Source organism: Myotis yumanensis, unplaced genomic scaffold (genome assembly GCF_028538775.1).
Source record: "Myotis yumanensis isolate MYYU_CA2020_CCGP unplaced genomic scaffold, mMyoYum1.0.hap1 SCAF_2, whole genome shotgun sequence".
Lineage (NCBI taxonomy): Eukaryota > Metazoa > Chordata > Mammalia > Chiroptera > Vespertilionidae > Myotis > Myotis yumanensis.
The window spans coordinates 39,725,110-39,751,451 of NW_027223753.1; the positions used below are offsets into that span (position 1 = coordinate 39,725,110).

General features: G+C 43.4%; 1 protein-coding gene across 3 annotated transcripts in view; it reads left to right on the forward strand.

The window, feature by feature from the left end:
• The first annotated feature begins 4,770 nt into the window (after positions 1-4,770).
• PRKAA2 (protein kinase AMP-activated catalytic subunit alpha 2) overlaps positions 4,771-26,342 on the forward strand; it is a 99,758-nt gene continuing 78,186 nt past the window's right edge. For all 3 annotated transcript variants that reach the window (XM_070405216.1, XM_070405217.1, XM_070405215.1), the window contains exon 1: positions 4,771-4,913. In XM_070405216.1, the coding sequence (XP_070261317.1) occupies positions 4,820-4,913 (94 nt within the window). In that variant the 5' untranslated portion in view covers positions 4,771-4,819. The remainder of the gene's footprint in view (positions 4,914-26,342) is intronic.

Here is a 26,342-nt window from a genome sequence, read left to right on the forward strand (position 1 = left end):
CTTTGACTTCTTTCTAGAGCGTTCCTCCCTGTATTCTTGCTCTTTGATTCCATAGTTTAGTAACCATCTTCTTCATTTTAATTCAACAAATATTTCTGGAGTGATGAACCAGGTTGCCTTAGGCCCTCAGAATAGCAGACAGGGTATGCTATTTTCATACATAAATATATGAAATATTCATTGATATATATGAAATATATATAAATGTATGGTACATAAAGTACATGTATATATACTAACAGAATTGATAGATGCTATATTAGCTATATGAAAAAGTGCTATGGGAATCCTGAAGAGAAACATGTAATAAAAAACTTGTTCAATCAAGATAGAGGAAGGGCATGGCTGGTGTGGCTCAGTGGTTGAGCATCAACCTATGAACCAGGAGATGAATTTGGGAATGTTTCTGTTGTCATATATTTCTAGATAGTTCTTTTCATTTCAGATAAATATTCACTTTCATACCCAATTTTGCAATTTTTTTTCCCATCAAGAAGTCCCACACATTGTATAAACTTCAAAGGTCACACGACCTGAATCTACTTCGGTGTTTGTAATTGGTAAGGCATTGCTCTGGGAACTAAGGGTACATCAATGAACCAAATAAAGAGAAGAACTCTCTTATGAAGCTTACACTCTAGTTGGGAGAGACAGGCGAAACAAAAAGCATAATAAACAAGTACGTAGTATGTTAGCAATAAATTGAGGGAGTTATAGAGGACAGGTGAGATAAAACTGCAGTTAAAAAGGGTTGGTTTGAGGAAGCAGGCCTTGCTGAGATAACATTGAGCAAAGACTTGAAGGAACTGGTTACCAATGATCCTAGTGGAATCTAGTGTAGTGTGTCATTATTCTCCTATTCAGGCCCCACTTTAGAATATTTGAAGTGAAATAATCCAAAGACTCAGTAAGGGAGGGTAAGGCAGTAACAGTTGGACTAGGATTAAGAACTGAAACATCATTGGGAAATAAGAAAATGGGGGATATTGTATTTACCAGAATGTCTTTGGGGAGTGAACCCCCCAAGGAGCATGGCTGTTAGGGAGATTTGGTCTGATTAACTGAGAGGTTTGTATTGCTGGGTAGAGAGAGGCAAAGTTGGAACCACATCTGAAATGTTCAGGGCAACAGAAAAGCTGAGGCTGCCGCCAGAGTTGCCCTTTCCCACCCTTCTCACCCTGGTAACATTCAACCTTTCCTCTAAATCAACGTCAAGGAAAGAGCTAAAAATATAAGTTTAAAGGGTTATTATTGGCCTATCCTAGAAATAATAAAAATATGAGAATAGAACTATAATTGTGAAAATGTTAAGCTTTCATAGAGCACCTCATGTTTTTATCAGGTAGCTGTGTAGAAAGATAAAGGACACATCAGAACTAGATATGAGTTCTGACTCTACCACTTAGCTGATTAGCCTTGCACAAATCAGAAAAGGAAAAACTAAGTTTTATCATCTATAGAATGGAAACAATAATGTTTCGTTTATGACAATTAAATGAGATAATTGTGTTTAAATTAACTTTTTAATCAACAAGTTATCATACACTTGTTTGATATAAAAATAAAGCTACAAGGTAGTTTATAGCAGCTAGGTAAGAATCACAGTTATGAAATATGCTAGTGGCCCAGTGCACAAAATTTGTGCGGGGGGGGGGGGGGGGAGGGGATTCCCTCAGCCCAGCCTGCACCCTCTCCAATTGGAGACCCCTTGGGGGATGTCGGACATCCCTCTCACAATCTGGGTCTGCTGGCTTCTAAACGCTCACCTGCCTGCCTGCCTGATTGCCCCTAACTGCCATTGCCTACCTGCCTGATTGCCCCTAACCTCTCTGCCTGCCTGCCTGATTGCCCCTAACTGCCTCTGCCTGCCTGCCTGATCGTCCTTAACTGCCCTCCCCTGCCGGCCTGATCTCGCCCCCAACTGCCTCTGCCTGTCTGATCACCCCCAACAGCCCTCTCCTGCCAGCTTGATCTTGCCCCCAACTGCCCTCCCCTGCCTGCCTGATTGCCTCTAACCCCCTGCCGGCCTGATCTCACCCCCAACTGCCCTCTCCTGCTGGCCTGATTGCCTCTAACTGCCTCTGCCTCGGCCCCCACCACCATGGCTTTGTCCAGAAGGAAGTCAGATGTCTGGAAGATGGCTGGTTGACATGGTCTAATTAGCATATTACCTTTTTATTAGTATAGATAATAACTTAGTTGTAATTATCAACAAACTAGAGACCCAGTGCACAGATTTTGTGCACTGGTAGGATCCCTAGGGGCTTCCAGCTGCCAGCCAGGTACTCCCTCCCTTCCCACGGCTGCTTGCCCCCTGCCACTGCTGCTGGTTGCTGCCTGCAGAGCCTGATCGCCCTGCCAATCGCCCCACCACCGCCCCGCTTCCAGGTGCTGAATTAATTGATGACTATAATATACGTAGAGGCGTACGATTGAAGAGAGCCCTGCGATCAGATCGGCAGCGCATCGGGCCCCTGCCTGGCTCCCTCAGCGCCTGGGAGCTGGGTGGCAGTCGGGCGATCGGATCAGTAGGGCCATCGGACCCTGCCCAGTGACTAGTGGCTTGCACCAGCCTTGGCCTGGCGCTGCCCACACACCTGCTCCACCATCCCATTCTCATTGGGGCCTGTCGGGGCCCACTGGGGCCTTCAGCACCTCCACTGCCGCCCACTGCCAGCACCCTGTCACCAACGCCTGCCATGGTCCGTGCCGCCCCCTGGTGGTCAGCGCACATTATAGCAAGCAGTCAAACTCCTGGCAGAACTCCCGGTCGAAGGGACAATTTACATATTAGGCTTTTATATTTTAAGAATAGTTAAGGCAGTGAAGAATGTGTTAAAATATTTATTTATAGTCTCTCTTTGCATAGTATCAAGAAAGCAATCTAACAGACTTTTAAACATCTTTTAATGGGATCTTAGAACAAGAGACAGACATATGTGCATCTCAAAAGCTGAATAGGTATTTTGTTTTCTCACTCACTTGAATGAATACTGAAGGAGTGACCTTTAACCAACTGAAGGTTCAGTATCAAAAATAACTGGCTATTTTCTCCTAAATTGCCAGCTAGGTAGAGTGATTCTGAAATGATACTTCTTGTCAGCAAGTAAGATGATCTCAAGAATGAACAAAAATAGCCTCTGTTCAACAGCTGTGATATCTATAATTTATAAGCTGTGATCAGCTCTCAGATTGTTTTGGTATCTAAATGAGAATGGATATATGTTTGCCATTTTATCACTTATTACTTCTCAGAAAATAAACTTTTGTTACATCTTATCCTTTTTGTACAATATATTTCTCTCTTTACATATAAACAGTGTGATAAGAGACTTTTTTTGCTGGAGGAATGTGACCTTGAAATTCTGTCATACATAATATTAAAAATGTTCAACTAATCCTTAAACATTTCTTATAAACAGCAAATAACTTTTAAGCCCTGAAAGACAGGCAACAAAAGAATAGGACAATATGGAAGGAAGGATGGAAGGAAAGGACGGAGGAAGGAAGAAGGGATACCTAATCACTTCATTACTAAATTCGTGTCAGTCTTTAATGCTGTGTCTGGGCATCATGCTTCTAGTCCGCCTCCCCTGCCCCCCTTTTTTACCCCCACTTCTATCTTTGTCACATTTATTCTTTTTTAAAAATATTTTTTTATTGATTTTTTACAGAGAGGAAGGGAGAGGGATAGAGAGATAGAAACATATCCTCCTGCACACCTACTGGGGATGTGCCTGCAACCAAGGTACATGACCTTGACCGGAATCGAACCTGGGACCCTTCAGTCCGCAGGCTGATGCTCTATCCACTGAGCCAAACCAGTTAGGGCTGTCACATTTATTCTTTAATGTGTGTTCTTATATTGATCACTCTTGTTCTTCACCATTTCTTTGTCCATATGCATTTGACTCTCTATGTTCACTACATTGTTTCCCTTTGCCTTTGTCACCACCTCTGCGCAGTTCTGTCCCAAAGTATGTCTACACACCATGCATTCATAGAAGCATGTGTGCAAATACAATTAGCAAACACGGTGGCTGTGATTTATCGGAGAACTTTGTGTAAATGAGAATTGGGAGCTCGAGGGGACAGGGTTCTTACGTCTTTAGGACAAAGTGATTGATGACTATCATATCCGTAGAGGCGGACAACTGAAGAGAGCAAAGCGTTTCCCCATGGGCTGTGCCCGGTTTCGAACACATGCAGCCGGATCGAGATCAGAGAATCTCCCTGCGCCCTCCGCCTGCCCTTGGAGGAGCCTCCCCTCTGCTTCCTGCCGGCCTCACCTAGGCTCACACCCGCTCCCCCACTGGGCCTGCTTCTCTCCTCCAAGTTCTCCTTCCACCGCTGTCCACTCCCCAGGATGCGGCCCAGACCTCACCTCACATTTCCAGCCCCTTCAGGGTCCCCCAAATAGGTCCCTACCGCCCGCCCTCGCCCTCGGCCCTCCCCCAGGGACAGGGGCGCCCTTCCCGCACCCCGCACCCCGCCCCCGCACACCTGTCCGCCGCAGACCCACCCCGCCCCTCGCTCGGGCCCCGCCCTCCCCCCTTCCCTCCCTCCCCCCTCCCCTCCCGCCCGGTTCCGCGCCCCCCGCCCCCCCCCGCCCCCGCCCCCGCCCGCGGCTGCTGGCCTTTGCCACCTGCCCCGCCCCGCCCACCCCGGCGCTCCCGGCCCCGCCCCGAGCGCCCCCCGTCCCCCGTGTCTCCGCGTCCCCCCCAACCCCCCGCCCCGCCCGCTGCACTGTGGGTAGGCGGCGCCGCTCCGGGAGCCCGCGGTGGCGGCGGCGGCGGCTGAGCGAGGCTGCGCGCCGAAGATGGCTGAGAAGCAGAAGCACGACGGGCGGGTGAAGATCGGCCACTACGTGCTGGGCGACACGCTGGGCGTCGGCACCTTCGGCAAAGTGAAGAGTTGAGTACCCTCCGCGCCGCGCCGGGGTCCTCCTCGCCGGGGCCGGGGAGCGCGGAGCCGGGGAGCCGGGAGCCGCGGGCGGCGGGCGGGCGGGCGCGGGCCTGGGGCAGGTGGAGCGCCCGGGAGGGCGGCGGCTGGAGCGGGGCTGGAGCGGGGCTGGGGCGGGGGGACGAAGGCGCGGGCGCGGGCCGGCGTCGTGGGGCCAGGGCAGCGCCCCGCCGCTGGTGGGGGTTCGGGACCGGCTTCCCCCGGACCTGTGCCCGGGTCCCCGAAGCCAGGAGCTGCCCCGTTGGGTCTGTGCCCTCGGGCTCTGCGGCCGGAGGGGCGGGCTGGCGATGCCACCCCTTCCGCGTGATCTCGAGGTCCCACTTCGTGCCCGGTCCCTGTGGGTGCTTGACATGCGGTTTCATTGATCCCCACGGCAGCTGCTGCAGGTGTTGTCCTCGCCCTGCAGGTGACCAAACGGGGACCCCTGGTGGTTGAGGAGCACGCCCAAGGTCACACAGAAAGGGGCAGACCCGGGATGGAGTGTAAAATGTCCTCCAGCTCTGGCCAGGCTGGAGTCCCTGCCACCCCATTCTTTCCTGCTGCGCGACTCGGGCTGCTGGGCTGACTGTGGAGGGGCTGGGAGGTGGGGAGGGCTGGCTGCTGGGCTGACTGTGGAGGGGCTGGGAGGTGGGGAGGGCTGGCTGCTGGGCTGACTGGTGGGCTGACCATGGAGGGGATGTGGAGGGGCTGGGAGGTGGGGAGAGCTGGCTGCTGGGCTGACTGTGGAGGGGCTGGGAGGTGGGGAGGGCTGGCTGCTGGGCTGACTGTGGAGGGGCTGGGAGGTGGGGAGGGCTGGCTGCTGGGCTGACTGTGGAGGGGCTGGGAGGTGGGGAGAGCTGGCTGCTGGGCTGACCATGGAGGGGATGTGGAGGGGCTGGGAGGTGGGGAGAGCTGGCTGCTGGGCTGACTGTGGAGGGGCTGGGAGGTGGGGAGGGCTGGCTGGTGGGCTGACCATGGAGGGGATGTGGAGGGGCTGGGAGGTGGGGTGGGCTGGCTGGTGGGCTGGCTGGTGGGCTGGCTGGTGGGCTGACCATGGAGGGGATGTGGAGGGGCTGGGCGTGGGAAAGGCTGGGATCCTGCTGCCTTGGGTCAGGGGTTGATTGGAACTGCGGAGTCTGAAGGTTGGTTGGCGTGTGTGAAATGGTCTGGGGGGTGGGTGGGGTGGGGTGGGGTTCGGGGATGGAGGGAGAAAAAAGGTTCCTTGGTGTCGCCTCTCGTGGGGTGTGGGCCTCGGAGGCCAGAGCTGCTAAAGCAGATTCTACTGAGGTCTGTTTTTGTTGGTGATGGAATCCCACTTTCGGTGGAGGAAAACAGGCCGCTTTAGAAATTTTTTACTTCTTCCTAGTTAAGTATTAAACTTTACTTTTTGTGTTGTTAACAAAAGTCACATGGGATTTAATTAATTTTCCCTCTCCCCAGAACTCGAGCCAGCTTATTAAAAATACTCTCCATTTGATTGTTGCAAATCCAGAATTATAAGTAAAACGTTGGCTCCCCCCCCACTTCTTTTTGTTTTTGCTATAGAAATGTTGGCTAGGCAGTCTGGAGACTATTCTGAGGCTTCTATTCTTTAAAATTCATATTTTAATCTTAAGTTTGTTAAATAGAATGAACTCATTGTATATTTGTGGCAAGGATCAGCTTTTATTTCATATATCTGATACCCTTTCATTTGTTTAAAAACACTTACTGAACACCTACACTATGTTAGGCACTGTTGTAGGCAATGGAGATACAGCAAGGAACAAAACCAGATAAAAAGCCCCCCTTTTGTGGAATTTATACTCCCAGTAGGGGAAGAGAAACAGTACTCACTATATGTATCAGAGAAAAATGCACCAGGCAAGGGAGGCCAGGGAGTTCTGTGAGGCTGGCAGTTTTCAATAAGGTGTCAGGCAAGGCCTCGCAGACAAGGCGGTATTTGTATAAAGACATAAAAAGTTTGTAAAATTCTTTAGAGTCCCATGAGGGCTGTGAAGTTCTAGGTTATTTTTGAAAGACCTCAGAAATAGGGTGGATAGCGAGGAGAATATATTTAGAATGAATGTAGGAAGATCCATGGGATTGGATTAATGCTTGAAATGTCATTAAAGATCATTGAGGCCTATTGTGTTTCAACATTATGAAGTTGTTACTCAAACAAATGGTGCCTTCGATAGCTGGACATGTACAGGGTATATAAGTTACCCTCTTTCTTCCAAATTGTGTTAAAATTTTTGTTTATTTTAAAACATTCTTTAACTGTAATCTGAATGTAGACTAAACCACCCATCTAATCAATTGGCCCATTGCCAAAGCACAACTTAAACCTCTTGTATATAATACTCGAGCTGCTTCCAGGCACTGGCTTCTTAAAATATAAACCAATGTAAGGTACTTTGATTTATGAGAAATCCTCTTCCTGGAGGGCCTCTGGCCAGTGAGCAACCATTCGGAGTGATGTTCCTAATACTGTGTTAGAGCCTCTGTATTGTGGTTTTCCCAGCCGAGGTTAGAATTAGTACAATTGTGTGTTTTTTTTAAGTATTTTAAAAAATATATATTTATTGATTTTTTTACAGAGAGGAAGGGAGAGGGATAGAGAGTTACAAACATCCATGAGAGAGGAACATCAATCAGCTCCCTCCTGCACACCTCCTACTGGGGTTGTGTCCGCAACCAAGGTACATGCCCTTGACCGGAATCGAACCTGGGACCTTTCAGTCCGCAGGCCGACATTCTATCCACTGAGTCAAACCGGTTAGGGCAGTACAGTTGTTTGTTTAATAAAAATTATAGAAGTTGCTCCAATTTAAAGTCATTCATTTAATTCAAGGGACAAGAAACAAAAGCACATACATTGTTAAAAACAACTTTATTGAGGTATATTTTACATGTCATAAAATTCACTCATTTCAAGTGTACAAGTCAGTGATATTTAGTAACTTTACCAAGTGGTTCAACTTTCATAAATCAATTTTAGAAGATTTTCATCACCACAGTAGGATCCCTCATGCCCATTTATAGTTAACTAGAGGCCTGATGCATGAAATATGTGCAAGAGTAGGCCTTCCTTCCACTGGCTGCCAGCACTGGCTTCCCTCTGGCACCTGGGACCCGGACTTCCCTCTGGCTGCTGGCAGGCACCCAGGACCCGGGCTTCCCTCGCAGCCCTGGTTTGGTCCGGAAGGTTGTCTGGAAGGATGTCCAGTCTAATTAGCATATTATGCTTTTATTATTATAGATTCTCATTCCTACCCTCAGCCCCAGAAAACCAATAATATATTTTCTGTCTATAAATTTTCTTTCTTTGGACACTTATAAATGGGATCATTCAATATAGAGTCTCTCATATCTGGCTTCTTTAATAATATTTTTGAGATTCATGCCTGGCATAACGTGTGCCAGTAGTTTGTTCCTTTTTATTGCTGAACAATATTCCAATGTAGGTATGTCAGTCTGTCTATACCTTCACCAGATGATGGACATTGTTTTCAGTTTCAGGTTATTACAAATAATGCCACTACAAGCATTCACATGCAAGTCTTTGTGTGGACATATGTTTTCATAGTATCTTTGGTAGATAACTAGGAATAGAATTGCTGGGTCATATCATAGTTTTATGTTGAGCTTTTTGAGATACTGCAAACTGTTTTCCAAAGTAGTAGTACTATTTTACAGTCCCTTCAACAGCGTATGAGTGTTCTCATTTTGCCACATCCACATTTGTTATTGACTGTCTTATAGCCATTCTAATGGGTGTGAAATGGTATCTCATTGTGGCTTTAATTTACATTTCCCCAATGACCACTGATGTTGAACACCTTTCATGTACTTATTAGCCATTTGTATGTCTTCTTGGATAAGATGTCTGCTCCAATGTTTACTTATTATTTTTTATTGTATTGGATGCCATCACTTAAGTTGAGTTATAAGAATATTTTATAAATTCTGGATGCAAGTCCCATATTGAATACGTTTTGCAAATATTTTTCCCGAGTCTGTTGTTTGATGATTCATTTTCTTAATGGTATCTTTTGAAGTATAAAAGTTTTGAATTTACATGAAGTATAATTTATCGATTATTTTTCTGTTATGGACCATACTTTTGGTGTTATATCTAACAAATTGTTGCTTTAGGTCTCAAGGATTTTCTTTTATGTTGTCGTCTACATGTTTTATTGTTTTAGCTCTTACATTTATATCTATGACCCATTTGAGTTAATTTTTGAATATGGAACAAAATGAGGGTCTAAGGTCAATTTTTTGAATGTGTATATCCAATTGTCCAGCACCTTTTGTTGAACACCCATGCATTTTTTTATTGTCATAGATTTAGACTTTGTACGCTTAATTTCTACTAAAAAATTAATAGATTTAGTTTTATATGGCTATAGAAACATGGAAATTGAGGAATATCTTATGTGCCTTCTCTCGTTATTGTCATGTTAATTATAGATTTTGGAAATGGCAAAGTCTTTATTTAGTAGCACTAGTTTCAAGTTATTTTTTAAAAGTACATGGAAATTCTTTTCTACTTGTTGATAAATAACTAAAGCCTTATTTAAAATGTTCTTAGTTGAATTTTCTACTTCATTATTCTGTTGTAAGATTACTTATGGAAACATTATGTGGGCTGACAGAGTTTAACAGCAATACTTTTTACTTAAATTTGTTTTCCATATTGATCATTTCAGTTCTTATTCTTCCCAGTATAGGGTGGAACTGCTGTTTGAGAGCTCTTGTAGACTTGTTCAGTTCTTATATAAATTAGTAAAGGTGATAGAAATCTTAAAAGAATAGATCTGTTATTTGTGTTATACAAAGAGTACCTGAAGAAAAAAATGCATTTGCAATGTAAAAATATTGTTTATTTTAAAAGAAGCCTGCATTTTCAAGGTGCGGACTGATTTGGTTTTTGAAATAATTACTCTTTATTAGACACCAAGGGATACTTTGCAAGCACACTAAGATTCTTTCTAGCCAGCAAAGTTACATCAAGGATTACTTTCTCATTACTTGAATGGCCCACAGATTTGGCTTTCAAGAATTTAAGTAAATGTTTTACTAATTCCCCACCTATTTTTGAGGTAACTAAAAAGATGAGCACATGGAACTTTCATTGAGATTTTTTTTAACAAGCAGTGTTACCTTTAAAAAAACACACACCAACCAGTAGTTTATTGATGTGTAGAGAAAGAGGGAGGGGCAGGGAGGTAGAGAAAAATCATTGTAAGAGCACAACATTGATCTGCTGCTTCATGCATCCAGGCATGTGCCCTGACCAGGAATCAAACCAGCAGCTTCCTGGTGCATGGGACGGCACCCAGCCAACAAAGCCACACCAGCCAGGGTGCAATGTCGCCGTTTAAAAAATGTGAATGAATACATGTCTCAAATGTAAATTGAATTCCAGACAACTACCTGGTCAGTTGTTGGACCTGAATGTTGTCCTGTGGTATTTTGGGCCCTTGCTGGGGTTGTTGATGACTCCCATGTAGTGTCAAGGCCTGAACAATACATGTAGCTTCTTTGGACCTTGTTTTCTTCTCCTAAAAGAGAATACTATAACGGGCAGTCAGTCTGTCAGGGCCTTTACAACTTGATCATTAAACTGATGTTTAAAAAGATTTAATTTAAAAAATGGTTATGTTTAATTTCTTTCCTTCTGGTTTAATGGAAATTTGAATTACTGAAGACCAGGGCTGAAATACACATGTAATGTAGAACAAAAGAAAAAATACGTTTGTGACACTTTAGTGATAAAAGTTACACGTTTAGTTTTTACTATATTCTAAGTACTATAGAGTAATTCTCTGAGTTTGGTATTATCTCCATTTTACACAGGAAGAATTGAAGGTCAGATACTTACAGTAAGTGAGTTTATCCAAGGTTACATTGCTAGTAAGTGGCAGAATGGGCAATTAAATTCAGGGCTCCCTGACTCTGAGTCTGTGCTATATGGAATGCACAGTCAAAATGCATACATAGTATGTTATCTTGTGAGTTTCAAACCTACAAGTATATAATTTTACATGTTCTTAGATATTTATCAAGGATCGAGAAAATAGATTTAAATGTCTTTATTTTAGTTCATATTTAGGGAGAATGAAAGATTTTTTGAAACTTCATATGTCTACTTAAAATGTGTATTTTTATATTCCCAACTTTTACTCTTATACCTCAGTCCATTCCATTTCTTATGTGATGAATATGCTGAATTCTATCCTAAATTTGTTAGAAAGATTAGGTATTTCAGGTTTTTTACCTATAAAAGTAACCTTGACTAAGATTATCAGTAATCTTTAGTCATCTTACTAAAGAGAACTTGTAAAAATGATTTGGTATCCTAGAAAGAATATTGATTTTGGAAAACATTAATTAGCCCTGGATTTTAATTCCATTGCATTACTATTGCTTTGGGAAAACCATTAAATTACTTGGAGCCTGTTTCCTTCTTTTGTAAAATGGCCATAACAACACTTGGCCTACCTACTTTCTAGAGTTTTTATGAGGATTAAATTAGTTGAGGTACATAAAATGGCTTTTTAAAAAGATAAATTGCCATACAAATGGCTCTTGTGAATAAATTTCGCACTCTCTGTGAAGTGTTAAGTGTTCGCTGTGTTTAGAAATTCTGCCTTCTTTTCTGATTTTAACTTTGAAACAGAGCTGTAACAACCTGCCCCTAGTTTTTGGTTCTCTATGACCAATTTATTTGTGCTGTATGATACTTAATTATTAGTGCTTATATTAAAATGCAGTATCCATTTTGGGTAAGTCATCTAATTTGTTTTCTCACAGATATGGAACATGAATAAAATAAGAATAAAATGGAAATAATGGTGAGCGTTCATATAAATTATTAGCTGAACTGATTTTAGTTTTGAAATAGTTCAAATAATGAAGCCATATTTTTTCTCAAATACTGGAAGATTAGTTTTTGACTCAAAATCAATTCAGTCGTATCCCTTAAATAATTAGGTAAATGATGTGCTATTTAGATTTTTTGTTTTGCTGTTATATCATTTATATTGTTTCGACGTAGGTAAATTTGTTCCTAACTTCTGAATGAACTTTGTTCGTTTTGTGAGATCAGTTGACTGACTCTCAAAAGGAAACAATGTTATAAATGTGAATAGATTCAGAGTAAGTCCACAAAGGCAGCATGTTATATAGTACAGAGAAAATACTGGATTTGGAGGACCTGGTGTGGAACTTTAGCTATGTTGTAAACCAGCAGTGTGGCCTTACGTCAAAGTCACTTGATCTATAAGAAAGAGAATAATACCATATGTCCCCTTACACAGTTGTCCGAAGTACATGAGAAAATGTAGGAAATACTCAAAAGTACTTAACTCTGAGGTACTTTTTTGTACGTTAGGGTCTGTTGTGTACTTAAACTCATTATTGGCTGAGTGATGAGAATAATCTGTGATCTGATTCTGAGACCAAGAATTTGTTTGATGAGTTTGATGGGAAGAAGAGTTTACCATCTTTTGCTTTGTTTTTCCCAGGTCTTCTTTCATATTTCATTCAAATATGTACAGAAAACTCTAATTCTCTAGGTGCTGCTTACTCATCACCCTCTCCTGTACACCACTTGCAATGCATGTATACAACACTGTAACATACACATTCCGGATTTCCTGGTGGCAGTCATAGAACTCACCAAGGGAGGAAAGTGTGAGCAGAGGCTGGCAGTTTGCATGCATGGGTCATTTTTAAGGCTATATCTCCTTAAAGTAGAACCAAAATCTATATAATAAAAGCCTAAGCAACTGTCACATCTGAAACAACCGAACAGACGACCGAACAGGCTGCGTGGGGCGACCAGGCCGGCAGGGGGGTTAGTGAGGGACGACCAAACGACTGAACAGCAGGCTGTGTGGGGCCACCAGGCTGGCCGGGGGGGCCGTGAGGGGCTACCAGGCTGGCTGAGTGGGGCAGTGAGGGGCGACCAGGCCGGTGGGGGGAGGGGGGCGCAGTAGGGGGCCATGAGGCTGGCTGGGGAGGGCAGTTGGGGGTGATCAGGCCAGCAGGGGAGGGCAGTTGGGGGCCATGAGGCCGGCCGGGAAGGGCAGTTGGGGGCCATGAGGCTGGCAGGGGAGGGAAGTTGGGGGCCATGAGGCTGGCAGGGGAGGGAAGTTGGGGGTGATCAGGCCGGCCGGGGAGGGCAGTTGGGACCATGAGGCTGGCAGGGGAGGGCAGTTGGGGGCCATGGGGCTGGCAGGGGAGGGAAGTTGGGGGTGATCAGGCCGACGAAGGGGGAGGTTGGGGGTGAGCAGGCCAGCAGGCAGAGTGATTAGGGGCAATCAGGCAGGCAGGCAGGTGAGCAGTTAGGAACCAGCGGTCCCAGATTGCAAGAGGGATATCTGACTGCCGGTTTAGGCCGGAGGGGTCCCAGATTGGAGAGGGTGCTGGCCGGGCTGAGGGACACCGCCTCCCCCCCGCCCCCCCCCCCCCCCCCCGTGCATGAATTTCTTGCACCAGGCCACTAGTAATAAATAAAATTCATTTTTAAAAACTACAGAAAATATAGATTGAGCTAAAAATGCCTTCCTACAAACTTTGTCCTAACAGATCGATGTAAATTAGAAAGGATTGTTGTAGTTTAATCATATACTGAGGTAATTACCTCACTTCTTTGGACTTTCTCCCTTTTCCATGCTAACACAGCACTGCTTTATCTATTTTTTTGTTTGTTTTTAGAACACACCAAAATATTCACCTATCATGTGAGCCATGTTAGCTTTCCTTAAAGCATTTGGTAATATTGCTTTGTAATGATAACACTGTCCTATTTTTCTGAGATTCCTGTTGTTTTCTTAGTAGAAAAATACTTGTAGAGAAAGTACTTAATATTTTAAAGGGAAGCAGATCATTTAATTTGATTTAGCAGAAGATCTAATCTTAAGTCCTTCAAGAGCTAATGAGTAAGTGGGTGGAACAAAATCTCAAAATTATTGAATGTATTATAAAAATGAGAGCAAATCTCCCTAGTATATTTATTAGATGCAAATATGAGAAAGCACCTTGAATCTGATTGAATATAGTTTTACCTATCAGTGATAGAAATGCATATGCGAAGCAATGTGTTTATTTTGAAGTGTTGTGAACCACTTTATTTTTAGTATGGTGTTATTCAGGAAAGAATTTCAGGCAGCTCTTATCTCTGCTAATAATAGAAACCATCTTCACCCCTTCTCAGGAACAGTATTTTTGCTTAAGTGGTGTCTTATGTTTAACAGTGTTTGCCTCTGAAACATTTTACTGTATTTCTTTTGGTGATGCCTTTGTTTTCAAAGTATTAATAATTATTTGCCCTTAGAGTTTTAAAACCTTTTGTATAGTTAAAAATAATTATCAGATCGTGCTATAAGTTGACTTATCCTGAATGCCAATGTATCATTTTATTGAAATACTTTTTTTCATAATCCTTTTTCCTCCATACTATTAGCAGTACTATGAGCAATATGTTTTCATTTTACATCTCTGCATTTCTAAATTACAAATTAATTATAAGGTAGTTATCTAGCTATTATAATTGAAATTAGTGCAATAAAATATTTTAAATACACCATATACTTTTTCTAGTTTCTACTTTATTTGATAAATACCTTATTAGTTAATTTTATTTTCTTTCTTAATGTGTTTGAGTATAACTTGATATTGTATGGTATTCTATAATTGACTTCAGTTCCCAGACTCAGTTAATGAAATAATAGACTATATATTAAGCATTTACTATGTTTAGTCATATTGGATTTTAAACATACATTTCCACAAGTGTTAAAAATGATATTACAAAACGTGATTTACTAGTTGGAAACTAATCATCACAGAATTTACTTAAGTTATTCTTGCCTGACATTTGAATTCTAAGTCAACTGTGATATGGTTAATCCACCTTTTACTCAGGTGCACTAAAAAGGTCCCTTTAGTGCTCTACTAGTTCACAGTTAGGCAGTATAACAGTTATATGCTATGAACTTGATTTCAGCAAGAAATTAGACTTATATTATAGTAGCTTTGTGGATAAGATGAAGAATTATGCTCTGAATGGCTTATCGCTGCTGAACAACTGTTTCCAAAGAAGTTAGGTGTCATCCTGAAGGGAATCTCAGTCATTGACTCTATTTAAAAAGTATAGTAAATTGCCCATTATTGTGCATACATTTTTTCCAGTGTAATTGACTTTCATACCTGTCTATGACTTTTAATTTATATGAAATTAACCTTAATCATGAACATTTAGAAAATCTGGAGAAAATTTAAACATCTGTTTGAAGGCAGCAGGGACTTCAGTGGTCAGAAGAAGAAAAATGAGCCTAACATTTTATTTGACTTTTGAGTTATTTGCTAATTTGTAATAATAGTAAATGTAAGAGTCTAAACAGAGAGCAGTGGCTAAAAGGCAGAAAAGCTAAGCAGAGTTTAAGTCCTGGGGACTTAAAACAGAGTTTTCAGCTTATCAAGAAGAGTCCCTGGTAAACAGTTGGATTTTGGTTACAATTCCCTAAAGACATACTCTTCCTAGAATCAGATTAATCCTATTAAGATGATCTGCCTCATATTTATTTTCTGGAGGAAAATTAAATCAGCTGCTGCCTCTACAGTTTTTTCACACACAATATTCAGCATTCCAGTAGATAAGGCCAAGACAATAGAAACAAACTCATACTAGTAGATAAGATACATATAAAGTTATCAGACATGGAGTTTAAAATAACTTTGAATAATATGTTCAAGATGGAGAATTTTAGCACAGAAGTGGAATCTATAAAAAAATAAAGGATTTTTATAACAGAAAAGTAAAATAATTGAGTTAGTACTATGTTGAAGAGAAGATTAGTGAACTCGAAGATAAGTTATAAGAAAGTATCCAGACTGAGGCATAGATAGCAAAACTGATGGAAAGAAAGTATAAGAGACATATGGGAATACAGTGAAAAGTCTAACATATATATTATTGGAACCTGTAGAGAAAAAGTTAATTGCAGGCTTAATTCCCCCCTTCCCCAATGGAAAGATGACTTCAAGTTTAAACACAGTTTCTCCCAGCACCTACCAAGATAAATGTGGTTTGCTTTTTTTGTTTTATTTTGTTTTGTTTTTACTTCTGTTATCAAACAATAGTAAATACTGGTGTTGTGAAAATGATCGGGAGGATTATGGACTGGGAGGATTATGAAGAGACTTGTTAATACTTAAGGGACTACATTACCACTGCTTTTTTTTTTTTTTTTTGTCAGTATAAAATTTGTAGGGAAAGAGACCTCCAGCTTCCCTTATGATGTCTCTCCTAACTCAGTGCACCCCTTGTGAGGGGCTTAGAAGTTATATGAATGGGCTGTTAAATGGTTACTGGAGTACATTTTATTCATGCATATGGGTTTTAGTCCCCACAACCTGGTCTGCTCTGTGTGATGAAAGGTCCAGGAAGCAGCAACTGGATATTTTAAGGACTCCTGACAAAGATGTATTTGATTCTACCATGTTGATATGCTGTGTTTACATTCCCAAATCCTTCTAAAAAGCTAAGTAAAATTGGTGTTAGATTACTGCCTATTGTGTTCTATGAATGTGAATGTCATTTTGAACCCAAGACATTGATAACCATACAAAGTAGTTACTATACAGTTCCCGAAGGGGAGGAGAGACTGAATGGGACAGAAGCAATATTTGAAGAGATAAAGGCAGAATATTTTCCAAAACTAATTAAACAAATCAAGCCACAGATTCTGAAGCTCTATGAATTCCAAGCAGAATAAATATAAGAAACCCATTTCTAGGTACATCATTGGAAAACTGCTCAAAACCAGTTTTTTTTGCTTGAGGCTTTCCGATACTGGAGTGGATTGCATCTGTCTCTGCAGGGATGGGAGAAATTGTTAAAAGAAAATCTTATGGCAGTCAGAGCATGGAAGATGTATATTATATTGTCTTCAAAGGAACAACAATAAGCTGACTTTCTGCACAAGAACAGAAAGTGAGGGAACAATGTAATGTTATCTTTATTTTTATTTTATTTTTTTGTTAATCCTCACTTGAGGATATTTTTCCATTGATTTTTAGGGAGAGTGGAAGAGAGAGGGAAAGACAGAGAGAAACATCTATGTGAGAGAAACACATCAATTGGTTGCCTCCTGCACGAGCTCTGACCAGGGCCCCGGGCCAGAGGAGCCTGCAGTCAAGATAGGTGCCCTTGATTGGATTCGAACCTGGGACCTTTTCGTCCCCAGGCCGATGCTCTATCCACTGAGCCAAACTGAGCCAAACTAAAGTACCCAACAAAAATATACTTTAAAAATGAAGGCAAATACATTTTCAGTGAAGCATCCTATATAATAAAAGCCTAATATGCAAATTGTCCCCTCTACTGGGAGTTCTGCTGGGAGTTCGACTGGTTGCTATGATGTGCGCTGACCACCAGGGGACAGCACAGAACATGGCAGGCGTTGGCCACGTAGCACTGGCAGCAGGCAGCAGTGAAGACACTGCAGGCCCTGATGAGAGCAGGACCGGGGTGGGATGGTGGAGCAGGTGAGTGGGCGGCACCGGGCCAAGGCAGGTGCGAGCCACTGGTCACTGGGTGGGGGCTGATTGCCCCACCGCCGCCAGGCTCCCAGGCACTGAGGGAGCTGGGCAGGGGCCCAGTGCCCCACTGATCCGATTGCAGGGTGAACAGCAGCTGCAGCAGGGGGTGGGGCAGCCACCCTGCTCCCTTAGCACCTGGGAGCCAGGAGGTGGTGGGGCGATAGGTGGGGTGATCGGGCCCCACAGGCAGCGGCCAGCGGCAGCAGCGGGGGGGGGGGGGGGGGGGGGAGCGGGGAGGGAGGGGCCAGGTGGCCGGGGAAGGGATGGAGTACCCGGCCGGCAACCACTGGAGACCCTATCAGTGCATGAATTTCGTGCACTGGGCCTCTAGTACTAGTATATTGAGAGAATGTACCATCACCAGCAGACCTAAAGTAAAGGGAACATCCAAGGAAATTCTTCAGGCAGAAAGATATTAATTATACAAAATAATAGTCTTATGAGATTTAAAATATATGTAGCCCTGGCTGGAGAGGCTCAGCTAGTTGGGACATCATTCTGTACACTAAAAGGTGGCCGGTTCAATTCCCAGTCAGGTCACATACCCAGTTTGCAAGTTCTTTCCCACCCAGGTCAGGGTGCATGAGGGAGGCAGCCTATTGATGCTTCTCTCTCACTTCGATGTTTCTCTCCCTTTCTATCTAACAATAACAAAAAAAGAAAATAAAGTACTTAAAATATATATAGAAATAAAATACAACAGAAAAAGTGGGAGAGGAAAAGTAGAGTTAAAGAGTGTTAGCATCCTTGTAATGTCTAGGAAATTATAAAAAATATTAATTTATATTAGATTCTAATAAGACTGGGATGCATGTTGTAATCTCTAGGGTAACTAAAATGAAAACCTAAAGGCCTAAATAAGAAACTTTCTCATTTTGTTTTAAAGTCATTTCACAATTGTTCTTTAGAGAGAAGTTATATGGAACATAAAATTATATTCAGTAAATATATTTAATAAGGACGATTAATGGGGATGAAAAGGGAGATGTTTGAAGATAGGAAAAGACAGAAGTTTGAGGATGGACACGAAGTATGTAGAATAAGATAAACACAGAAAGAAAATAGACACATAAGGACCAGAGTTGGAAAGAGATCAGAGGGGCATGGTTTAAGATGCTTTGGGAGTGTTTCTGGCAGATTCTGCTGTTCATCTGGAGTGAGGATATCTGTGAACATTTTTTCAAATCTTTTATCTTTGGCCTCAATGCTAATGCTTTCACTAGCAGTTTTAAATAATGACTCCTGTACTGGAAAACTTTTCCTGACTCCATGTAAATGATCCATCTTATATGATTACTAGAGGCCCCATGCATGAAATTCATGCATGGGTAGTGTCCCCAGGCCTGGCCGGCAATAGGGCCGATCTGTGGGGAGACTGGTGGGGCGATCGGGGGGAGGCCCCCCACTGGCACTGCCTTGGCTGGCCTGGGGCTTGTGGGCTGGGGGCAACTCCTGCGTTGAGTGTCTGCCCCCTGGTGGTCAGTGCACATATAACGACTGGTGTTCCACTGGCCATTCCGTCTTTTGGTTGATTTGCTCATTAGGCTTTTATTATATAGGATGTAAAAAGTTGATTGTCCTATGAATTCTTGATCGACTTAGATTGAAAGAAATTCTTTAAAGTTAGCCTATTACTGGTGGACTCCATCTCTTCACTATGCCCTAATTTCCCAATTCAAGTGCTAGAGGTACAAGGATAAATATGCAAGTACTCATTTCCAATCCTATATAATAGATAATATGCAAATTAACCCTCACACCCTCACAAGATGGTTGCCTATGACCAGGTCAGCAGGGGGTTAGTGAGGTATGACCAAATGTCTGAACAGCAGGTTGCGTGGGGTGACCAGGCCGGCAGTAGGGCCTTGAGGAGTGACCAGGCTGACGCCTGGGAGGGGGGGAGCAGTTAGGGGTGACCAGGCCAGCATGGGGGGGACAGTTGGGGGCGACCAGTCCAGCAGGCAGGTGAGTGATTAGGAGCCAGCGGTCCCGGATTGGAGAGGGTGCAGGCTGGGCTAAGGAGATCCCCCCCCCCGCCGCCCCGCAAGTGCATGAATTTCGCACACCGGGCCTCTAGTATGTTATAATCAAGAGAGCCTGGTTATTGGGAGGTAAAGTGGTGTGACTTTTGAGCTTGGGCTTTGGAGGCAAATATATCATCTTGCCAGTCATTGCTCAATAATTCCTAGTTTCCTCATCTGTGAACTAGGGTGTAATATTTACCTCCTAGAGTTCTGGTAGTATTTGTTTAATCAGTACCTCATCAAAAGGAATAAAGTCTTGCTTCCTGTTTAGAGAAATTTAAAATTGAAAGGACTTCCAGGAAAAGGAAATTTGGAGAACAGCAATGAGACTGAGTTTTGTTTGATCATGGGCGAAGAAGAAAGGAGCCTTGTGTTAATTTGACTTATATATGTGTCAGCAAGCAGGGCCTTGTCAGGTGTTAGTCAGCCTTTCTCATTTAGATCAAGAGCCTTTACTTGTGAATCAGGTGAGTCATCTGACCCACACCTGTTCTGACCCTACCATCACCAGTTTCCTGCCAGAAGAACACAACGGAATTATGGAGTTGGCTGAGGATTGATAAATGTGCCTCCCCTCAGGGCCTAAAACTTATCCAGGCTCATTCCTCATTTCACTCATTTCTCCTTCCTAACATTTCCCTCCTCCTACTCTGTATACCAGTATTAAGGTCTCAATGTAAGATTGTTCCAATCATAACAGGAGCCTTTCAACTGAGGTAGTAAAAAATACCATTGTAACTGGAAGAGCTGTGTTTCTAGCATCTCAACACAGAATTTTGAGTCCGTTACCCCCAACCCCAAATCAGTATTGCATATGGTGTTTAGATTCCATAGTACTTATAATATATGTTATTTTAGATGTTGTGAGCTAAATCTTTTGTTGGAAAATCATAGGATACTGTATCATTTAGTCATCAAGAAACTAGGCTTTAGGTCAGACAGACTTGGATTTAAATACTGATTTCATCCATTACTAGTCATTTTTATTTTCTGTAAGCCTGTTCCTCATCTATAAAATTTCCTCTCAGAGTTGTTTTAGGGTTAAAATGAAAATGTGTACAAAATACTTAGCATGTGTGCGTACACATAGACATACACCTGCTAGTTGTCCTTCCTGGATTTGTAGGAAAGAATCATTAACTATCCTTAAATAACCCCCACTACAAATGACCCCGGAGCTTGTTACTGAAGTGTGTGCATGCCTCTGAGAAAGATCTGGATTACAGAACAAATCTTTAACTACTGAAGGATGATGGCCATCTCCTTGTGGTCTCTCCTATGTTTTCAGTTGGAGAGCCTCCTGAGGGATTTAGTGTACATTTTTGTAACCTAAATTTTAAGTCATACTATCCCAAATATGCCCTGAAGTTTTTAAGACACTCCTTTTGGCTATGTTTGTTAATATGCTGATAGACTTGATTTTACTTACATAGGCTAATAATTTCCTGGTAGAATAGCACTATGAATGCCATATTCCAATGAGATAACTTCTCAACTGCCAACAAATTTGCTTACAAACAAATTTTGTACTTAGGTCAAGGACTTTTGTATAGGCATAAGAAATACCACATGTAACTACTAGTCCTGTGGAGCATATGAAAATAAGCAGATTTTTTTTTGTGTGTGTGCGTGTGGACTGAAGCTTTCTCTTTCCTGACATAGTTCAAATTATTATACAGTACGTCTGTAACTTTGATAGCAGAAGGACATTTTGACAACTCTTTGAGCTTAGAAGATAAACCTATTATAATTCAGTCCTAAAGTAATAATACTTTATTTTTAATTGTTCCTTTTCTTTATTTTATTACTAGTGACCCAGGGCACAGATTCGTGCACATTGAAAGGAAATTAATTAGAAGGTGGCCAGCGGGGCGGGACTGGGCAAGATGGGCTGGACATGCCCTGGAGCCAACCTCCGGCAGTCCCTCCCCAGCTGGCCGCACCTGGGGTGGTACCATCCATCAGCCTGGGGATCGGGCCAAAACCGACTTCCCGACATCCCCTGAAGGGTCCCGAGTGTTAGAGGGTACTCTGCAAAGTTGCTGTCATACAGGGTGTGGAATGCAAATGCAAATATGCAGTAAACCAGATTCAGGGCTGAAGTGCCCCAGCAGAAACATAACCCACGGGTGAAGGTGGAATCATGCGGCCCCTAGGCCCCTAGAGGAATTGGGCTCCCTCCTCTCTGGTTCCAGGGTGCATCACCTGAGAACTGTCCTTGCCAAGTCACTGCAGCTTGGCAGCTCCTGCGTTGAACGTCAGCCCCCTGTGTGTGTCATAGCTACCGGTTGGACAGGCACTTAGCATATTAGCCTTTTATATATATAGACTAGAGGCCTGGTGCACAGACTCGTGCACCGGTGGGGTCCCTCAGCCTGGCCTTTGCCCTCGCAATCCCGGACCCCTCGGGGGATGTTAGATAGCCAGTTTTGGCCTGATCCCCACAGGCCCGATCCAGACAGGAGGGAGCCTGATCCTGTGCGTTGAGCATCTGTCCCCTGGTGGCCAGTGCACATCATAGCGACCGGTTGACTGGTTGTTCAGTTGCTTAGACTTTTATATATATACTAGAGGCCTGGTGCACAAAAATTTGTGCAGTCGGGTGGGGGGGGGGTCCCTCAGCCCGGCCTGTGCCCTCTCGCAGTCTGGGACCCCTTGGGGGATGACCACCTGCTGGCTTAGGCCTGCTCCCTGAGGGATTGGACCTAAGCTGGCAATTAGACATCCCTCTGGCAGCCCGGCAGCCCTAAGGGGATGTCCACTTGCCAGTGGGGAGCAGGCCTAAGCTGCAGTCTGACATCCTTAGTGCTACTGAGGAGGTGGGAGAGGCTCTCACCACCACTGCTGTACTGGCAGCCATCAGCCTGGCTTGTGGCTGAGCAGAGCTCCCCCTGTGGGAGCTCACTGACCACCAGGGGGCAGCTCCTGAATTGAGCGTCTGCCCCCTGGTGGTCAGTGTGTGTCATAGTGACCAGTCATTCCCAGTCGTTCTGCTGTTAGGGTCAGTTTGCATATTACCCTTTTATTATATAGGATAGAGGTCTGGTGCATGGGTGGGGGCCGGCTGGTTTGCCCTGAAGGGTGTCCCGGATTAGGGTGGGGTCCCGCTTGGGTGCCTAGCCAGCCTGGATGAGGGGCTGATGTGTGTTTGCAGGCTGGTTACCCCCTTCAGTGTGGGGGTCCCCACTGGGGTGCCTGGCAAGCCTCGGTGAGGGGCTGATGGCTGTTTGCAGGCTGGTCAAGCCCCCCCCAGTGGGGACCCTCACCCCATGGAGGTTTGGCCAGCCTGGGTGAGGGACTGATGGCTGTTTTCAGGCTGGCCACACCCCCTTTAGGGTGGGGGGTCCCCACTGGGTTGCCTGGCCAGTCTGGGTGAGGGACTGAGGGCCATTTTCAGGCTGGCCAAGCCTGCCAGCGACGGAAGCTCCCAGCCTCTCCTTTTTTTCTTTCTTTTTTATTGTTCGATTTATTTACTTTCTATAATTGAAAGTTTGTAGCCTTGAGAGGAGCTCAGAGCTGGTCAGGGTGGGCGAGAGGGATGCTTGGCTTCCTCCATCGCCAGGGACAACCCAGCCTCCTGCTCGCTCCAGCTCCGTGGCCACGGCCGGCTGAAAGCTGGTATCTGGGGTTTATTTAGCTTCTATAATTGAAACTTTGTTGCTTTGAGTGGAGCTCAGAGCCGCCGCGGCAGGCGGGAAGCTTGGCTTCCTCCATTATTGGGGCAACCAAGCCTCCTGCTTGCTCCAACTCCATGGCTGCCGGCCGCCATCTTGGTTGGGTTAATTTGCATATAGTCGCTCTGATTGGCTGGTGGGCATGGCTTAAGGCATAGCGAAGGTATGTTCAATTTGCATGTTTGTCTTTTATTAGTGTAGATAGATAATAATTTAAACTATATGACATTAAAATTGAATGAGGAAGTTTGGTTAATTAATAAGGAATAGTGTATAGGAAGAGAAGTGTTCTGTATGTATGTAGAACTACAAAACGCAGCTATATGAAGTACTGCTTCTTGTGCATCAAGATAATGTGTTAGAGCTGGAAAGCATCCCGAAAAATGGCAACTAAAATCATCCAGAGGCTAGAGTTGCTTAAAAGACTTATACCTTTATACCTGACAGTGTGGAATGATCCTGGGGGATGTAACTAGAAAAATCTTATGAGTTGGAGGGAAATTAGGCTTGATCTATTCCCACCTGTTACTTAATACAGGAATTTATCTTATGATAATCCTGACAAATGGCTGAGCTTCTGTTTAAATATTGGATGGTGCTTGCTGCTGGGTTTAAATCCCAGCCCCGCCACTTCATAGCTGAATGATTTGAGCAAGTTCTTAACCTCTCTGTGTCCCATTTTCCTGGCTTACTATTTATTGCCAATAGACAAAGACTACAGGAACCTGATCATCAGCCCTCTACCATCTAGTATTGAGAGATGAATTGAGAATAAAGTAAATACTGGTGTTACACATCCTGTGAAAAAACTATACTGAAGGTACAGTAGTTACATTAGAAAGGACATTTTCAGTATCAGCTGAAGTGGTGGAAAAGGAGGTGAGTAAAGGCTTCATAGGGCAGATGACTCTGTTGAGTATCTATTATTCCCAGTTCTGCCTCTAGAACAATATAAATTAGTTTCATTCTTTCTTCGATATGACAGCTCTTTACCTTATCAAATGTAAAACTCTAAAAAGGCATAGATGAAGTGGGGATATTCCCCCCACCCATAAAAGTCCATAGGTTTAGAGTATTGTTTATAATTTGTCTATAATTTAGGAAAAACAAGATGAACAACTAATGTTGATAAGTTTGTAGAACTCTTTAAGCCAAGAAATTGTATAATTTATTTTCATTAGTGCATGGATGGCTCAGCAAAATGGGAAATTTTAAGAAGTAAGTTCAAGCCTTTTGCGATTTAAAGTTTTGTGAATTGTGTATTTAAATTTAGCTGTGAAAGACAGGAATTTTTTAAATAAAACTGGCTTAAACAAAGTAGTATTTTATGATCTTGTAGCAGTCGGAGCAGGTCGTTGAGACTGTTGTCATGCCTGATGGTGTCAGAAGCATGGGCTTCTTTCTCCTGTTGTTCCCACATTCTTAATCCTGTCTTCTGGGTATAAGATGGTGACTGGAATTCTAGGCTTCAGAATGGAGAAAGGGATGAAGAAGAAGCTGTTAGGGTCATTTCTGCTTACAAAGTCACATGGCCACATCTAGTTACAAGAGATGCTAGGATACAGTCTTTACCCTGGATAACTGTGTGGTGTGCTCAGGTGTGATTTGGGAGTCTTGTGTCTTGAAAAGAAGGGTGGAATAGATATTGGGACAGCTAGCAGTGTAACAGAACTGCTTTGTTCACCACTTAATCCCAGTTGCCTAGTAGTGCTTACCATAGTAGGCATTCATGCAATAGTTGTTCTGTGGATGAATGTTCCTTAGTGTTCCTGTCAGAATAGGTATCGATCTGAATATTAACTTACATAATGATAAATTATGGAAAAATGTGTCCATCTTGGTGTATCTTTTTAAAAAATTATTGTTGTTGTTAAAAGTATTATAGATGTCCTCCCCCCCTGCCCCCCCCCCCCCCCCCCCCCCCCCGCCCATTGACTCCCTTCTCCTCACTCCTCCCCAGGCCTTCACCACACTATTGTCTGTGTCCACAGGTTATGCATATATGCATATAAGTTTTTTGGTTCATCTCTTCCTGCTCCCCCCACCCCACCCTTCCCTCTGAGATTTGTTAGTTTGTTGCATGCTTCCATGCCTCTGGATCGATTTTGTTTGTCAGGTTATTTTGTTCATTAGATTCCACATATAAGTGAGATCATATGGTATTTGTCTTTCTCTGATTGGCTTATTTCACTTAGCACAATAATCTCCAGTCCCCTATGTTATCTCAAAGGGCATATCCTAAGAAGCCTGAAACACCAGTTAGAATATATGCACCCTGATGTTCATACAAGAGATGTTAGGATACAGTCTTTACTTACAGTATAAATAGTTTCATTATTTACAATAGCTAAGTTTTGGGAACAGCCAGCTCAAGTGGCCATTAGTATGGATAAAAAAGCTGTGGTACATTCACACCATGGAATACTATCCTGTATAATAAAAGGCTAATATGTAAATAGACCGAATGGTGGAACAACGAGTCGCTATAATGCGCACTGACCACCAGGGGGTGGATGCTCAACACAGGAGCATCCGGTGGTCAGTGCGCTCCCACAGGGGGAGTGCCGCTCAGCCAGAAGCCGGGCTTATGGCTGGCAAGTGCAGCGGCAGTGGTGGGAACCTCTCCTGCCTCCACAGCAGTCAGACATTCTCCAAGGGCTCCTGGACTGCGAGAGGGCATAGGCCGGGCTGAGGAACCCCCCACCTCTGAGTGCACGAATTTCGTGCACCAGGCCTCTAGTGCAGCTATAAAAAAGAAGGATCCATTTTGGTGTTTTTTTAATGTTTGTTCTTATCTGTGTGCTCCCTTTACAAATAAGGTATCCCTGATAGTCTTCAGACAGATATAACACCATACAAAACTTATTTTAGCTTCTGTATTGCTTAAGTTCCCCCCACCACACACACACACACACCAAGTAGAGGCCTAGTAAACCTCTCTTTTCATGACTTTGATCAACACAGTCCAGGTACTCAGTAAAATGTTTTTAGATTGAATAAATAAATGGGAATAAAACTTTGATAAATGCAAGCTTTTTATTTCATTTAATATCCTAGAAAAGTTAATGGCTATAATACACAAAGAAGAAAGTCTTAGTTTTAA